We start from the raw sequence: 18,342 nt of genomic DNA on the forward strand, positions 1-18,342 counted from the left end.
GATCTCGAAGCCAATGTCTAGGGCTCAGATCCGAAAGCTCCAATCCAGGTCTAAAATTAAAAATCATCGGATAATAATCATAATTAAAATTAAGAAGAAGAAATTATAAAAAAAAAAAGAACACTACATTTTTTTGTTGTTGCTGTGGAATCATGGATTGTGGATCAGCAGCGAGCGGAGAGTGAGAGGAGGTCTTTGCGGTGCCAAGAGAGGACGAGCGAAGCCGGCTGCAGAGACGAGGCTGCGCCAGGGCGCGAGGGGGCGGCGGGAGGCGGCGCCGAGGACGAGGCAGCGCTCGATCTTCTGGGCGGCGTCGGGGCCGGCGTTGACGGCGTCCAGCGACTCCAGCAGCGTGGAGTAGGAAAGATTTGCAGAGACAGAAACGTTTGCAGAGGAAGATTGTGCGAATGTCATTAATGACCGAGTTTATTATGTTCCTCGATTAAAAAGGGACAGTTATTATCAATATCCCGAATTAATTGTTTTTTTTTTTCATTTACGTTTTGGGCGGGAACAGGTAAGGGGTTATATGGTACATTTAAGCGTGTAAATAAATTAGATTGGCCATTTACACAAAATTAACCAAATGGTGGCCAAATCCAAATTGGTTATAATTAATGTGGCCATTTAGCTATATAACCCTAATATTTTTAATAAAATGAAGAAGATGAGAAATGAGGGTATTTTGGTAAAATTTCATTCATTCCATTCTAAAGTTTTGGGATTAGGAAAAACAAACCAAATAGATGAAAAGTATTTAGCATTCCATTACTATTACCGTTCTTATTCCCATTCACATTCCATTCTCACTTTTATTTTCTACCAAACATGCCCTTATTTCTTCTTCTCCATTCTTCCTCACCGCCTCTCTCCCTTACCTCACCTCACCGCTGTCTTTCTCTTCCTCTCTCTCTCACCGACTCTCGGCCCTTCTCTCCTGAACAACGCCACCACCCTTTCCCCCTCTTCCTCTCCTTCGTCCTCTCTTCCTCTCTCCCGCGCGAGCGCCGACCCCGACTGCGCGCGTGCCTCTGCCGACTGCGCGACCAGCGACCGTGCGCCGCCATCTCTCCCTCTCGCCTGTTGTCTCTCTGTCCTCGCGCTCAAACGACGCTTCCGAAGAATCTCGGTCGCCCGATTCCGTTGTCTTCGTCATCGGCTTCCAGACTTTTAGGTTTGTAAATTAGGGGTTTTATAATTTTTATTTCTAAGGTTTGATATTGGCATCTGATTTGGGGAATTCCGAAATCGTGGTTGTTTGGATTTGCGTAGGCATACATAAAAGCATAGTGTTCACTATCAAAGTAATCCATGTGTCTTCTTAGTGTTGAATTGGCAAATATAGTATAGCATTTACACCACCACAACTACACCCCTTATTTATCCAATTTTCTTGATACAATTCCATAAGCAGAGCGCAACGAAATAGAGAAAAATATCGCCCAGGAAGAGAGAGAGAGAGAGAGAGGCAGCTGTAGAGGAAGACAGAGAGACAGCGAGAAAGAAAAAACGAGAACTAAGGAAGCGAGGAATTGAACACGATGAGGTGATTGAGAAGATTCTAACCGCGAAGTCGCAAAGAAAAGAGGTAGTCTCAAATTTCAGAATTATATATTTAGGGTTGTGATTTTGATTCTGAGGTTGAGTCTTGGCCAATGATTATTTTCTTTGTAGCTGTTTGGTTAATCGTAGTTGCTGATTAACTTTGTTTTCCTGGATTCGCTATTACTTCTATTTCGAATATTTTTTTATATTACTGATAAAATCAACATATTATATGTGTTTGTTGAAGAACAAAATATTAAACTGAAATTAAAAATAAAAACAACTATTACTGGATATTTGATTTAGCTGTTTTTTCATGGTTTTATAGTTTGCTGGTATCTTCGAATTTTCAAATTAAACTTTATTATTGTTTTACTGCAGAGTACTAGGTTCCTATGCGTAATATATGTGCTCAATTCAAAGAATTCAGCTTCAAATGCCAGAAATCGAAATATAAAGTGCGCCATTTGTTTTTTGATCGTATTTCAGATACTTCTATGGCCTGTTTATGCAGGGAATTGGCAAAAGATTTTTTGGTTGCTGGTACTGCCTCAGAGTCTCTTTATGGTGCCTGTGAGGCAATATTCAAGACTGACATGGTACTTTTCATAAAAAAAAAGTTTTGTTTTTCATCAGTATAAATATTACTCATGTAGCTATTAAATTTACAAACTTAATATTTCTTGCTCAACAACTTGTACTTGAAAAGCAGATGATGCGCTTGTTTTATATTGAGGTTGATAAGAAAGCTGATGTTTAATACTCAAGAGTCAAGACTAAAAAAAGCCTTATAAACTATGGTAATAAGACTTGGTGGGAGATGAAAAAAGACTGCGTTAGGGTCAAAGTAAATCCTTAAATAAGCAATTTGTTTTAATGAAGGCCATTCTCCGATTTTGACTCTTCTTCCTCTCTTTCACAGGTTTTGATTTTCTTGCTTGATTTTGCTTCTTCGCCCCCCACGGCTCATTCGCCGCGACTCGGACTCGGCCTGGAGATCGCCATCACCGGAAGCGATGGTGATAGCTGCATCGAAGTCGTCATCGGTGATGTCGATCGACAGATAGGTCAGCCTCGCGCGGCGTTGCCGGATCAAGTTCCGCCGGGAATCGGTCTTCGATATGTACACTTCTTTCGCAGTCTCTCTCGCCTCCGGCAATCTCAAGCTCGATCCTTTCCACCACCTACATCGCTCAGGATTTTCATTTCCTCAAGGCCTTCGCCCAAGCGTGAGTCTTTTTTTTGTCTTCTGATTTGTTCAGTTATTTAATATGGCTTTGATTCATGGCCTGTTACCAGCGTTGTCTGATTTGTCTGAATCAGAGGGCTTTTCCTCGTCTAAGAGTTGAAAATTTTGTATGTAAAGGGTATAGGTTAAGCCTATATTGTAATTTTTGGCATCGCTATTAACTGAATGTGTAGGTTTTGCATTTAACTTGATCCTTATAAAAGAAGTAGGGGTAGTGGATATAAGATTACCATGAAATTTTGGTTAGACGAGATATCATTCTTAAAAGAAATTATAATTTTGTCTAGGTAGATTTTATTTTTTCCGTTATTGTTAAGGTTGCCGGAAAAACAAAACCTTAGGTAATCTTTATTAGCTGGGTGTCTTGGGTTCAATTTTCTTTTTCTTTTTTTGCTTATCTATTTAGTTTACTGCTGTAGCGGACAAAGAGTTAGCTGATATGTGATTCTAAATATTAGGCTTTCATATTTGTTAGGAAATTATTTTAGATAAATATATGAATTGGACTGTTTTACTCCTTAAACTTTATATTTGTTTCTTTTAGTTTTATGCATGAACTCACAGTTTTTCTCTGTAATGCTGGATATTGAGTTTGTATGATTTTAAAATACGTATTCCTTGTGGTTAAACATATTCACTTCAAATTCAATTTGGCGTATATCTCGATCAATAGTTATTCGTGTGGATTCAAGATTAGGTTAAGAAATTGTCAGTTTCTTCCATAGATGTTGCTGATTTAGGGGATTTTTTTAGGACAAATATAGGCCCTTTTTATTTGGCGATTATCCCTCTCTCGTTGCTCTCTTATATTTTTTAATTATATTATCAGAGTTGATCATCATAGACCATTTTTATTATTATTTTGAAATCGTTGAATTTCAGTTCCAGTGCGCTAATTTTTTATGGTCTGTAAGTGGAAGCTTCATAAGCTATATTTAGTGTTAATTGTTCAGTGCTTAATTGGACATGACTTTTAAGCTAAGCTTTAAGACTGGACATGACTTATTGTTAATAAATGGCTGAACAATCTGGAGATATCAAGAGAATAGACCTGATCGCACGATGGTACTTGAAGAAACATGTGCAAGTTTTAAGAGTTCGTTCTCATGATATTTAATGGCGTGTTCATGGTTATGATTTCTTCTTCTTCTGATTGTGCGGAGTAAGTAATGGTTTGTACAAATTATGTATATGTTTACTTTGTGCAACTATATGTATGTTTAGCTTTTTCTTCTTTTTCTTTCCTTTGGTCTTAATGTGATCGAGACAGACGTTTTATGGAACATTCACGAGCCAAGTCGAGGCCATGTTAATTTAAAATTTTACAATGAAACATGATTAGCACTCTGTTTTTTTTTCTCCCTGAAATAGAAATGCCTTTTTTATGCTTCTCTTCGATAATCGTGCTCTTCTTCCAGTATGATTTCAAAGGAAACAAAGATCTGTTCGGTTCGTCAAGGCCATGGGTGAGGCTGGTATGTATGTGCATTTACGGTTCGGTCCTTATGTTTGTGCTGAGTGGAGCTATGGGTTAGTAATGTATTAAATTCTCTCACTGTTTTTCAGTTTGGGTTAATTAGAATTTAGAAGATATATCTATCGTTGTTTTGATTCAAATTATGTCAACATTGGTTTCCATGTGTAGCTGCATTTCATCCCTGAAGTCGAGCTTCGAACTGATAACGGTCCTTAGAAGGTTAGAAGGTCAGGTTCTCATATTTTTCTTCTTCCAATTGTCTTTCACTTGTTTGATTCTTTGCTATGTCTAAAACTAAGCTATACATTTTTTTTTTTTTTTTTTTTATCTATTTTCAGGCTGAATGAAGCGATTCACCGGTAAGATAATCAGCCTGGTGAAGCAAGAGAAGCTCTACGCTTCACAGGGCGGACCCATTATCTTTTCTCAAGTTTGATTCATTTTTTATTTAGAATTTTTTAATCATTGAGAACGAGTATGGAAACACTGCGGAGCCGTACGGGGCTTCAGGGAAATCGTACATCAGATGGTTGGCGGGTACGGCTTTGGCTATGGACACTGGAGTTCCGTGGGTCATGTGCCAGCAAGAAGACACTCCCGATCCCACTGTGAGACCGTTTTCTCCAATGAATTACATCGATCTCTACACTCTTTTTTCCTTTTTTTTATAATTATTCTAACGAGTGACTTGTTGCAGATCAACACTTGCAATGGATTTTACTGCAATCTGTACAGCCCGAACTCGTACAACAAACCCAAAATGTGGATCGAGAATTGGGTTTGATGGTACTTTTTTTTTAAATTCTTTTTTATGTAACCTAGGTCCCTGTTCGTATTTATAAGTCATTTGATGAGTTATTTTTTCCTTCTTCCAGGTTTCTTGCTTTTGGCGGATCATTGCCTTCCAGGCCTACGGAAGATGTTGCTTCCAGGTACTAATGAATTCTAGATTTTCACAAAATACACGACCAATTAAAACAATAGCTGAGATTTTGATCTCCGGAACCCTAGAAGACTGACCTTTGCTGAGAGATTCCGGCGAGGGCTCGATGGTCTGGAGAGTGAAGGGGACGAAGGCGAGTCGTGGAAGCCAAAAGGGGTCTCGGATCTCGTCCATGACCTCGGGAACGGAGACGAACTTGTCGGCGCATCGACCTCGGGTTCGACGTCGGGGCTGGTTGACTCTTGAGGATGTTGGACCAGCAAGGTTTTGGGACTTCTTCATCCGCCATTGTTGTAGGTAAGAGATAGAGAAAGACAGAGCGCGAAGTTTTGTTAATATCTAAAATTCTGAAACCGTAATAACTGGATGAATGGTTTGTTCGTTGATTCGGTTTCGATGTCGTTTTTCGTAATCTCTTTCAATTGTTTGAAAAACGACATGTATTATCTATCCCCTTCTCCCCCACGTGCGAAGCACGTTTCCCCTCTAGTATACATATATATATATGTTTACTTCATTTTCTTTTTATATGTTATGGATTCTCGTAAATCGAATTTCTTCTTCTCAATGTTGGAACCTCGTGGTCGTTATGTTATTCCTATAGCGAATTGTGGCTAGCTACACTGTTGTGTTGTTTATACAAAATAGCCTGCTGTGAATGCACTTTCGTAGTTGAGTCTAATGTAAGATTCATTATGCTGAAATCTACACATTTTGACTGGTTATAGGACGAACTTATGTATGGTTTTTTTTTTTTATATATATATATAAACAGTACATTAGTTTATTAAGTGGATGCACTGTTACGAATCTTCTATACGATTGCCCTGGATTAGCAGCTTGGTAAATCACGGACAATGAAAGTTATAGCTTTGTCCGTGGATTTCTAGTTCTAGGGTATTGAAATGTCATAATTGAGATTAATAGTTTGTTGCCCTGCGTTAATAAGGTCGATCGGTTCTTTACGGTGGTCTCCGCTTAGGATTGTACGAACCCTCAAAGTACGCTTGTAATCAGGCTTTCGGATCCACCAACATCTTCGTCAAGATCGCTTCTGGTTTGTTTTCCGGTGCCATCGCAACTGCTTTGACCAACCCAATCGAGGTTTTGAAGGTCAGACGTAAATTATAATAAGCAATCTTATTTACTCATGAATGTCTTGTTTCGATTTCCTCGTTTCTCACAACTGAATGCATTCTCATCTTTTTACCAGGTTCGGTTACAGATGAGTTCGAACTCGAGCAGAGGAGGAGCGGGTGAGGAATTGAGGTGAATCGCGTCTCAGGAGGGAATGAAGGCTCTGTGGAAAGGAGTCGGGCCTGCCATGGCCAGAGCTTCTGCGCTGACGGCATCGCAGTTGGCGACATATGACGAAACCAAGCGGGTCAAGTTCTAAGCCAACGCTACTTTTCTTCACTTTGAGTATCCCAGGAAAGTAATTTCCAAATCGTTCGGTCCAATATTTAGTTGGTCACTGGAAAGAATTTCTGGTCTATTATGCATTTTTTTAAATTTTTTATTTTATTTTAATATTTGTCCCAAAACCTTTGCTTTTGCAGATTCTTGTGAGATGGGCATCACTCGAGGAAGGGTTTCATCTTCATCTTGCGTATGACATCTCAACCCACTTTCATTTTCTTCCGATGTTTTAATGTTCTCTATATTTACTGACTTTGTAGTTGGTGCTTTTTTTATAATTGTCGTTTAGAATGGTTTTAAAGATAACTGGAATAGTAATAATGATAATAATCAAGTAAAAGTTTGCGATAAAGATGGTCTCCTAGAGCATGTCAACATGATGTTGAAAAATGTGTTACTTCCAAATGTATGAAAAACAGATCATAAACTTTTAGATTCATTAAATTTCAGGCTAAAACAAGTTGTTTGTGGTTAAAATATAAACTTTGTCTGGCCTAGAGAGAGAGAGAGAAGGAAAAACCAGCCTAATAAACGGACTAAAATGCTTTTTCCTTGCATTAATTCTTGTGTATTTATTTTCATAACCTAAAACTTTTTTTTATTATTAATTATTATGTTGGTGAATGTGTTTACCACTTAGCTAACTTTTTATACATTTGGGGTCATTATTTTGCTTTTGATGAAGTTCAAGTTTGGTTGCTGGTGGAATCAGCACCTTGATAACAGCTCCCATGGACATGATCAAAACCCGCCTCATGTTGCAACGAGTATCTAAAACGGTTGGCAACTACCGAAATGGATTTCATTGTGCATGTAAGGTAACCGTCAAATGTTCATTTTTTTATATTATTATTATTCTTCTTCTTCCTTTCAAGGTTTTAATTGTTGACCTACAGCAACTAGACAAAGAGCAGTGTCTGTCTCTTATACTTTTCACATTCAAATTTATGTCTGTTAAGTTGGCTTGGTGATATCGGGACCCAGATTTACTAGTCGGCAGTTTTAAAATTTAGCGAACACATTTCTTAACTCTTGAACTTGACAAAGTATGTGTGTGCATGTTTTTTTCCAGGTAGTCCGTACAGAAGGACCTAAAGCCTTTATAAAGGGTGAGTTTCCTCGGTCATGCCATGCTTCTTTTCACCTTTCATTCGTTTCAGTGTTGAGAAAATAGCATTACGTTTAACTTGGAAGTGTTATTTTCTCGGATATTTATTTGTTTCAAATCTTTTATGAGGGGCTTTGCAATTTTTGCACGGTTAGGTCCGCAAACAACAATAACTTTTATACTCTGCGAGAAGCTACGCGAGCTCGCTGGATTACGAGCGATATAGCAAGATTTCCATCGCCTCTGATATTTGGTTTCTCTCCGACACTCTGATTGATCTTATAGTATAGCGGTGAGTTTCTTCAGATCAGCATAAATTACCACCATATTCATATTTTTTTTCTTCTCTGTTTTTCAACTTCTCCAATGCTATTTGTTGGATATACTATTCCTTGGGGTCCCAATTATTTGATATTTTTATATTGAGCTTTTGCCCTAGATTCTGGCTGTCCAAAATAAATTATTTGATTATGAATCCCCTTCTACTTTTGCATTGATGATATTATTATTATTATCATGACGATGCAACTGTTTTGTTACCCCTTATAGTAAATGAAAAAAGGTTCTTATCTTTTTTCCTGATTACTTCTTCTGTGAAAGTTACCTTCGCTTTGAAAAGTGTGGGTTTGTTTATTTATTTATTAGGACTACAAAAGGGCTTGGTCGAGTTAGCTGAGCTGGAAGCTTGTTAAAGCCACGACACGTAATCAAATTTGTCACTTGGGTAAACCTAATATTTCGTTGACTTGTGTTAGGACTTGATCAAAAACTTAAAGCTTCTGATAGGCATTGCATGTTTATGAGTACGACCAGTTCTAGTCTTTGTCAGCGTACCAAAAAAACTCGTGTGTTCTAAAATCTTATCTATGCCGGGATATCTTCTCTCGATCTCAACCTCTAAAAACACTCGATCTCAACCTCTAAAAACAACGGTTAGCATTAAAAACAAGAACGTTCACACGACTCCGAAACAGCCTAACTATGTCTAACCTAGGAATGTATCCCGGTAAATTAATCCTTGTCCACGACTAACATAATCTCTTCCGAGCATTAAGCAATCCTAATATCATGAACACGGTATCTAATCGAATTCAAGCATTACACACAGAATTAAAATAAACAAACATGATAGAGCATATGAATATTAATTTGACATGAATTGTTTATGGTTTTAGACAAAGATTTCTATCCACGATTTTATGATTATAAGGTTTTGTGGCTTTCTCAATGATAACCTAATGCTAATATTTACTCCTTGTTTCATGTGCTTCTCTACCTGGAACGATTACTAACTTGCTGCATGTTGCATATGAATTTCTAATTTTCTTAATTTAGACTTGATATGTTGAGTTGACATTGCCATTTGTGCTGTGAATATCTTGGAGTCTCGTAGAGTCTTCCGTAAATGAAACTAAACACCGTTTAAATATAAGGGATTAATCTGTCTTAATGATCAATCTCGTAGACATTATTGTGAAATAGAGCTGGAAATATACACGTAACATATGTAAATTTGCTTCTTAGATAACGTTCTAATTTTTTTTTACAAAGCTTGTTCATAAAGCTGTCCGCTGCCGAGCCCGTTGCCGCCTCTGTTCTACTCTTCCTAAAGTTACTCGTTGCCGGTAAGTTTTTTTTTTAATAAAAAATTATCTGTTTAAATATTTGTTTTAGTGTAGGATTGAAAATCTTATTGTGAAATAGAGCTGGAAATATACACATCTATGTATGTAATTTATAAGTTTGATGATTTTGACTACAAGAATATCTAGCTACTAAGTTTGATGATTTTGACTCGACCATGGTTTCATCTACACGAGCAATGAAGGAAGTGGTGATCAAAGAAATGAGAACTCCAACGGCATACCAGGTCAAGAGCGTTAGTAAATCGTGGATGTCGGATTCAACTTTAATATTTCATTTATCTTATATATTTTTTGCAGTAGAGATTTGGATATATTTGGATTGTTTTTTATTCTTAGTTTTTCATGAATATTGTTTTGACGATTATGCATGATTTTATTATAAATTTATTTACGAATTTATAGGTACGAAAGCTATTCTAATGAAGCTTATTTTAGATTCTTATGTACTCTGATTTTTTTAGAAACTGAAAAATTAGTCTTGTATACATAAATGCTTGTCTTAGAAGCATTATATTTAGAGCTAAAAATTAGTCTCCAAAGCATCATGACGAGACTAAATAAACAGTAACAGATGCCACTGTATTGGAGAGTGAAAATCAGTATCGAAAGCTCTACATCAAAGACAAAGCAAGAAATGGAACAGTGACTAAACATCGGTCCCTAAATTATGTTATCTGAGACTAAAATTCAATCTAGAAATTAGTTTATCCGAGACTAAAAATTCGTTTTAAAAGGTTTACAATCAGTCACGTTATCCGAGACTAACAATCACGTTATTCGGGACTAACAGTCAGTCTGAAAAAGGCTTATTAGTGACTAAATACGAGTTCTCGGCCGACCTTATTAAGGACTGAAAAATGTGGTATCTGAGACTAGTTCTTTGTCATGAATATTGCGGCATATCCGAGACTGACTTTTAGTCTTTGATAGTAGCATCCGCCACTAGGTATCCGAGACTAGCCTAGGAGACTGAAAATCAGTCTCGGATACTCATCCGAGACTGTTTGTCAGGTATCGGAGACTAAATAATTAGTCTCTGATACCCTGTTTTCTTGTAGTGCCCCCTCATAACGACGGCCTCCTCCCTCATAATGACGGCCTCCCTCATAACGACGGCCTCCCCTGTCTATTAACTATAAATCAATTTTGTCCATGGAAACAGTAAATCAACATATTATTTACCAAAATAAAGAAAATTCAAGCCAACCCATCTTTTTATGTCACAGAAAAATATAATATCACATTTAAACAATATAAACCTTGTTGCCTTTGTGTATTCTAAAAAAAAACTAAATAACAGCCACTACTCTAATGCATGGAAAAGATAAGCACCAAAGACTAGTCAGAGTGTCCTTTTTGGTTGAAACTCTTGACCAAGCCTTCTTTTGGGTCAGGGTAAGCTTTAATTTTCATGGCTCGCATTAAGTTGCTTTCATTTTCATATTATCCATCATCAAGATTGAAGAGAGCCAATAGTCCAGAATATTAATTTTTGGCGTATAATAAGGTTCGTGGTTTGCAAAGCCAAGAAACTGCTTTCTGGAATCAATTTCCATAGGGAATCATTGTTTTGTTTCAGGCACAGAGCTGCTAGTACCTTTCAGATCCCACCACAACAATGATTGAGTAGTTCTTGTTTTTTAAGATGAGAGTTTGAGAAGCCAGCATATTCGATATAGTCTTGTGACGTGGCATCGACGTGTAAATCATCGAGCGTACGTGGATTATGAAGAGCGGGAAATTAATGGATTGGGTTAGTGATGTGGACGTCCAAAAATTCGTATATAACAAAAAAAAGTGCCGGACGAAAAGGGTATATCTAATTATACAGATTATCTCCAATGGATGCAACTAAAATAACTTTATTGTTTATTTGGCAATACCATGTCATTTTCATTTTTGTATATTAATATTATGAGTTGTAATGATTATGGCAAAGTAACCAATTCTGACAGCAATGCCAACTATTTTTTAATATATAAAATACTAAACACATTAATGTTTTGAATAGAGTGAGAACCACTTTTAGCAACTTTTGACGCTATCACCAATTTTTATGTAAGATACCACAAATGTTGATGTGGATAAAAATAAATAAACAATACTATTTTTTATGATGTGTGAAACAACGTTGCTTGCATTGGAGATGCTCTAACTGGACATATGTGAAAGGCGGTGAGTTTAGACATTAGACACGCGATATTAGTAAGACCACAAATTATTATTGTTGTATTGAGAATTTTGGCGGATATAAAGAACTTCTTGATAATTGATCTATTTTAATGATTTATTATTAGCCCGAGGATGAGAAAGACATCGGCGTTACACGAAATTAAGTGTGGTCAATGATAATTAGTACGTATTATATATTTATAAATATCTCGAAGTATGTCATTATTCAAAATGAAGAACGTCTTGATTTCACATAATATGAATAATCTCTTCTTCATGTAGAGGTACTATCAGTGTGTAAGAATATTGGGTCTCGTGTGTAACACACGTGTGAAGTCAAGTTTTGTCGTTCTCAAATGAGATGAAGTTAGGAACTTTTTCCAAGGAGGTTAAATATAAATTTGTAACATCGGAGATTATTAATAATTACTTTTTTTAATATAATTCAATTTCTATATCATACATCATATCATCAATTACATTGAACATTTAAGCACAAATTATAAAATCAAATATTCAAACGTCAATAATACGTTTTTTAGGATTAAACCCTTGTCCTTTCGCAGAGGTCACTTCACATGCAGAAGGTCTTGTCACCCAAGCTAAGCCCTTGGGGATAATATCTATTATTATTATCCAGTGAAAAAGATCGATTAAAAATTTATTATTGAAGTTATAAGTTGTAACTATTTTTAAAATAAATTATGGGGTCATTATTCTTTAGAATAAGTAAGGGAATTTGAGGTTAATATATATATATATATATATATATATATATATATATTTTTTTTTTTTTTTTAATTCGAAACCATTACATCCTCAAGTTGTAACATCAGAATTTGAGGTTAATATATAATTTTTTTTAACTCGAAACCATTACATCCTCAAGTTGTAACATCAATGTTGTAAATCAACAATGCAACATTAAAACATTTGACATATATTATGATATAAAAAATTTGTATGTTTTTCTTAAAGGGAATTTGCTGCCGGTATGGGATTGAACCCATAACTCATATTTTAAAGGTGGTGTGAAATTTACTAATAGATCAAACAAGGTATCACACAAATTTTCTTTGTTAATAAGCAAGATTTATTGTAATAGTTTATTTCATTCAAAGGTTCGTTATAATTAATTAATAGAATTAATTTGATTTCAAGAAAAATAATTCAGAATAGATAGAAAAATTAAATTTTAAATAATAAATATATAGACATAAAAAAAATTAATAAACGAAAAGCTAGATATATGACTCATTTATACCACTTACGTTGACATTTTAATCTGATTATCTAATTATTAAGAAATATATATAATAATTATCTAAATTTTAAGGGACGGTCTATATTGAATTACTTAGAATAGACTTTCTGAAATAAATAAAATAACAATATACACTACTACAAATGTTGGATTATACAACCCACTTTCTATAACGCTTATGACAAGCGTTGTAGAAACTATGGATTCTACAACGCTTATGACAAGCGTTGTAGAAACTTGGTGTTTCTACAACGCTTATGGATAAGCGTTGTAGGAACGTCTCGCCGCGGCGAGACAGTTTCTTAAAAAACTGCTTGGCGAAGACATATTTTCGCCGCAGTAAAAGACAGTTTCTTAAAAAAGCGTTGTAGGAACGTCTCGCCGCGGCGAAGACATATTTTCGCCGCAGCGAGGTTTTTTAGGTTTTCACTATAAAAGGCCGTTTTCAGTTTTTTTTCTCATTTTTTCCAATGCTCACACACGAGACAACCATTTTCGGCCGCATCTTTCCAGTTTTTCTCTTCCAAAATCCCTCGCCACGTCCTCGCCGCCCAAAAATCTCGCCGTCGCCTTGTCCTCGCCGCCAACTCTCTCTCGCCTTGTCCTCGCCGCCATTTTTCTCTCGCCGACTCCTCGCCGTGCTTCCTCTAGCGCCTCTCTCTCTCTCTCTCTTGCCGCCTCATTGTAAGGTATGATTTTAAAAGTTTTTTAAGGTGGTTTATTGATTTAATTTCGTGTTGTTGATATGGATTTCTTGTTGTTTACCCGAATTGCATATAGGTGGTTTATTGATTTAATTTCGTGTTGTTGATATGGATTTCTACAAATCCGCAACAGCATAGTTGGTCATGATTGGTGGAGGTACTGTGTTGTACCCGAGTTCGATTCGAACGTCAACTTCGTGTACGAATTCTACGCAAACTTGCCGGACTCCCAAGGTGATGTTGTGACGGTCCGTGGGAAACCGGTCGATATGAGTATCGAAGCTATCAACGATCTTCTTGGGACCCCAGATGTGCCTTTCGAGAACGAGGGCTATCGAGAATGGCTAAGAAGTTGCAGCCATCAGGAGATGTCGCGGGTGTTGTGCATTCCGGGAGAGGATTGGGTCACTGAAAAAGGAAAAAAGGGTACTCAAGCGTGACCAACTCACCAGGATCGCTAAAGCGTGGATTTACTTTGTTTGCGCTCGTCTCTATCTGATCAAGCACTTCACCACTCTCGACGAGGATCGTATCCAGGTGTTGTTCTGCATTGTTAAAGGCCTTTCCATTAACGTCGGTCGATTCATCTATAATTGGATGAAGAAACTCGACTATACTAATGAACGACACGGTTTGCCATATCCGTCGATCATTACCGGCCTTTGTACAAATGCGGGGGTACCACGCTCGAAAAGGGATACGATCAACAGTCCAATGGGGCCTATTACGGATTCCATTATCGAGCGGTACAAGATTAGGGAGGATCCACAAGCGGAGGAAGCGGAGGAAGAGGGGGAAGAGAGGGAAGCGGAGCCACTATTGCGCTTACCAGCACCTCCGGTAATCGACCCCGCCACCATCGACTACATTGCTCATTGCTCTAACTATCTCGTCGACGGGTTCCAACACACGCAACAGTACATGCACCAACAAGCGGAGTATGGCGCCTCTCACATCAACCAATTGAACGATCTCTACTCTCGGTGGGACATCAACCAAGAGAATCAGGTGTTATTTCCTCCATATCCTCAGTACTCCGACTATCCGTACCCACTACCACAGTGGCCACCGCATATGGCACCTCCTCAATATCCGGCGAACCCACCACCACCACCACCACCGAATGACGAGTAAATTTCAAGAACCAACAACAACGACTCTTCCATATAAATTTCAAACTCTTTTTAAATTTAAGTTTCAGTTTAAGACGCGCTTGGTTTGTTTATGTTTATGACTAGATTACTGTGTTTTATTTGTGTGTTTTTAGACTTCAGTCATTGTTTGAGACTCGTTTGCTGTGTTTTATTTCATATATGTTTGAAACTTGATGTTATATGTTTAAGACTAGTTTGGTTTGTTTTATTGATTGTCGAAATTTTAATTGAATGATCATTTGTAGTTGGAGAACAGGTAAAATATTGGAAAAAAGTGAATGATTAGGTGGTAGAGTGCTTCTTCGCCGCGGCTAGGTACATTTCTCGCCGCGGCACCGTATAGTCCCCGCCGCGGCGAGTGCTCTATGCCGCGGCTAAAATATTACTTCGCCGCGGCGAGGTTTTGATTTTTTTCATACCGAGAGTCTGTGTTTTTTAAGAACTTGTCTCGCCGCGGCGAGGTGATATTCCCGTCGCGGCGAACTGACCTCGCCGCGGCATGGACTATACGTTGCCGCGGCGAGGTTTCTACAACGCTTGTTTAAGCGTTGTAGAAAGCTTCTCGCTGCGGCAGGATTTGTATTCTGCCGCGGCGAGTGTTTTGATTTTTTTATACCGAGAGTCTGTGTTTTTTAAGAACTTGTCTCGTCGCGGCGAGGTGATATTCCCGCCGCGGCGAACTAACCTCGCCGCGGCATGGACTATACGTTGCCGCGGCGAGGTTTCTACAACGCTTGTTTAAGCGTTGTAGAAATCTTCTCGCCGCGGCAGGATTTGTATTCTGCCGCGGCGAGGTTTTGATTTTTTTATACCGAGAGTCTGGGGTTTTTAAGAACTTGTCTCGCCGCGGCGAGGTGATATTCCCGCCGCGGCGAACTAACCTCGCCGCGGCATGGACTATACGATGCCGCGGCGAGGTTTCTACAACGCTTGTTTAAGCGTTGTAGAAAGCTTCTCGCCGCGGCAGGATTTGTATACTGCCGCGGCGAAATTATCCTGCCGCGGCGAGAGTTATACTCAGCCGCGGCGATGTCGGAGAAATGTAATTTTAATGTAAATGACATTGTATAGAGAAATTTTGAATGAAAAATAACGTTTTCCACAGGAGAATAACATAAAATCCAAAATGAAAATACATTATCTAAATGTTCAATATCAAATAAAAATAGGATCTATATCCTTACGAAGTAGATGTGAAACATTGTCATCATCAAAATCATCCATCTCTTGATCAATTGGCGGTAATCCTGATGTGAACGGAGGAATGCTAGACATGTCTTCGTCTTCTTCTTCGTTACCGTTTCTCGCTTTCATATGAACCACTAACGATAACTCAGGATTTGCTGGATCCGAAACATAAAACACTTGACTTGCTTGCGAAGCCAAAATAAATGAATCATTCTCGTAGCCAATCCGTCTAAAGTCGACAATTGTAACTCCTTCATTATCAACTTTAACGTGATTATTGTCTGCCCATTTGCACTTGAATGATGCGACTCGCAATCCGCAATAATCAAGTTCCCAAATATCTTCAATGTATCCGTAATACTTCATAAAAGCATGTTTTGGATTCTTATCTTTTGCCGACGAAACATGTAAAGCTTCGGCAAACAATGTAACACCACTATTTTGTACGGGATGCTTGTTGTCTCGTTCTCTTGTGTAAAATGTAAAACCATTAACAGACCAAGCAGTGTACCTTGTAACCATTGAGGAAGGCCCGCCAGATAGTTTACTCAACGTAGATGAATGTCCTGCCTCTTTAAATAAGCGTTTTCCAAGCCAGTTTTGAAACAAACGGTTGTGCTCTTCTTGCAACCGTTTTTCATTTCTACCCTTCTTTGGATTATTCACTCTCAACTCATTCAAATGAATATCCACAAATGGCGTGACCTCGGAAACGTTGTGTAGCACATGGAGACTTGCTTGCTCCCATTCTTTTCGGTTGACGATCGAATAAGTACCTATAATGAAACAAATACTTAAAAACAATGTTCATATATAATTTAAATAAACAAATAAAGTGTTAAAAAAATACCTGTAGATAGAGCTTTTGAATCAAAATTGGTATTCTTGGGTAACCCAATTTCGTCTATTTTAGCTAAATACTCAGAACAAAACTCAACCGACTCTTCTGCTATGTAATTTTCAACTATGCTTCCTTCCGGCCTATTGTAGTTCTTCACGTAGCTTTTCAACACTTTCATATAACGTTCGATTGGATACATCCACCGTAAAAACACGGGCCCTCCTAATTTCACTTCACGTACCAAGTGGACGGTTAAGTGGATCATTATGTCGAAAAACGAAGGTGGAAAGATCTTTTCGAGCAAGCACAGAGTTTTCACCAATTCTGACTGCATTAAATCCAACCGAGTTGGATCGATGACCTTCGAGCAAATCGAGTTAAAGAATACACATATCTTTGATATTGCAAACCTCACATCTTTTGGCACAATTCCTCGCAAAGCAAGAGGCAACATTTGTTGTAGCAGCACATGACAGTCGTGCGTCTTCATTCTAATAAGTCTCAAATCTTTCAAAGACACGAACCTCTTATAGTTTGACGAATGACCTTCGGGGACTTTAATAGAAGCAAACCAGTTGCACAATTTCTTTTTCTCCTTTCGATCTAGAGTGTACTTTGCCGGTGGTAATTTTGTTTTTTTCCCACCCCCTCCTCGGGATGCAAAATGCTTCTAATATTAATCTCTTTGAGATCCAATCGAGATTTTATTCCGTCTTTCGATTTATTTGGATCATCAAGAAGTGTACCAATAAGCGATTCGCAAACATTTTTCTCGATGTGCATAACATCCAGACAATGCCGGACGTAGTGTGTCTTCCAATAAGGAAGGTCGTAGAAAATCGATTTCTTCTTCCAAGGATTCTCTTTGAACGATTCTTTAGTACTAGCACTCCGCTTTCTTTTCCCAAGCACTTCATTGACGTTTTTAACCATCTCATAGACATCTTCACCAGACAAAATTCTAGGAGGGGGTCGTTCTTCTGAATTTCCATCAAATACTTGTTTCAATCTTCTATACGAGTGATCTCTTGGTAAGAATCTTCTATGACCCAGAAAAACAGTTTTCTTACCATGCTTCAAACGGATGGAAGATGTGTCTTTCATGCAAATCGGACAACCAATAGAGAATTTCACAGAGTATCCTGACAAGTTTCCATAGGCCGGAAAATCGTTAATAGTCCACATTAACATTGCCCTTAAGTTGAACGAATCTCCACGGTAAGCGTCTTTAACTTCCATCCCTTTCTCCCATAACATCTTCAAATCATCGACCAACGGTGCCAAATAGACATCAATATCATTTCCTGGTTGATTCGGTCCTGAAATCAAAAGCGTTAACATCAAGAACTTTCTCTTCATACATAGCTTTGGAGGGAGATTGTAGTTCACAAGTATAACCGGCCAAACACTGTATTTACTGCTCATCATGCTGAACGGGTTCATTCCATCAGAAGCTAGACCAAGGCGCAAATTTCGAGTATCAACACTGAAATCCTTATACTCTAAATCGAATGATTTCCATTGTGCAGCATCAGCAGGATGTCTCAACATACCATCATCGATACGCTTTTCGGAGTGCCAAACCATGTTCTTCGCGTGTTTGACACTATTAAACATTCGACGAAAGCGCGG

The 18,342-nt window shown here is 37.9% G+C and overlaps 1 protein-coding gene and 1 long non-coding RNA gene across 13 annotated transcripts; both read left to right on the top strand.

Annotated features, from left to right (window-relative positions):
* The first annotated feature begins 839 nt into the window (after positions 1 to 839).
* On the top strand, positions 840 to 8,301 carry LOC149388712 (uncharacterized). Of its 12 annotated transcripts, none has more exons than XM_089623400.1 (15): positions 840 to 1,174; positions 1,273 to 1,588; positions 2,035 to 2,144; positions 2,468 to 2,774; positions 4,226 to 4,324; positions 4,440 to 4,490; positions 4,610 to 4,879; positions 4,969 to 5,057; positions 5,147 to 5,203; positions 5,283 to 5,511; positions 6,197 to 6,327; positions 6,428 to 6,649; positions 7,319 to 7,451; positions 7,706 to 7,742; positions 7,871 to 8,301. In XM_089623400.1, exons 3-6 carry the CDS (start codon positions 2,043 to 2,045, stop codon positions 4,454 to 4,456), a joined length of 525 nt encoding a protein of 174 aa, XP_089479526.1. In that variant the 5' UTR covers positions 840 to 1,174; positions 1,273 to 1,588; positions 2,035 to 2,042; the 3' UTR covers positions 4,457 to 4,490; positions 4,610 to 4,879; positions 4,969 to 5,057; positions 5,147 to 5,203; positions 5,283 to 5,511; positions 6,197 to 6,327; positions 6,428 to 6,649; positions 7,319 to 7,451; positions 7,706 to 7,742; positions 7,871 to 8,301. The 12 variants fall into 12 exon arrangements, with proteins under 12 accessions (XP_089479526.1, XP_089479535.1, XP_089479536.1 ...); XM_089623409.1 differs by having other exon boundaries at positions 1,415 to 1,588; positions 4,213 to 4,324; XM_089623410.1 differs by having other exon boundaries at positions 1,415 to 1,588; positions 4,213 to 4,269.
* A 622-nt stretch (positions 8,302 to 8,923) lies between these two features.
* LOC149388713 (uncharacterized) lies at positions 8,924 to 9,821 on the top strand. The gene is made up of 2 exons (XR_016300848.1): positions 8,924 to 9,366; positions 9,570 to 9,821. It is a non-coding gene; the product is annotated as an uncharacterized LOC149388713 (long non-coding RNA).
* The last annotated feature ends 8,521 nt before the right edge of the window (positions 9,822 to 18,342 follow it).

Source organism: Urtica dioica, chromosome 8, assembly GCF_054948205.1.
Source record: "Urtica dioica subsp. dioica isolate 48M chromosome 8, U.dioica_male_clone48M_v1_H2, whole genome shotgun sequence".
NCBI lineage: Eukaryota > Viridiplantae > Streptophyta > Magnoliopsida > Rosales > Urticaceae > Urtica > Urtica dioica.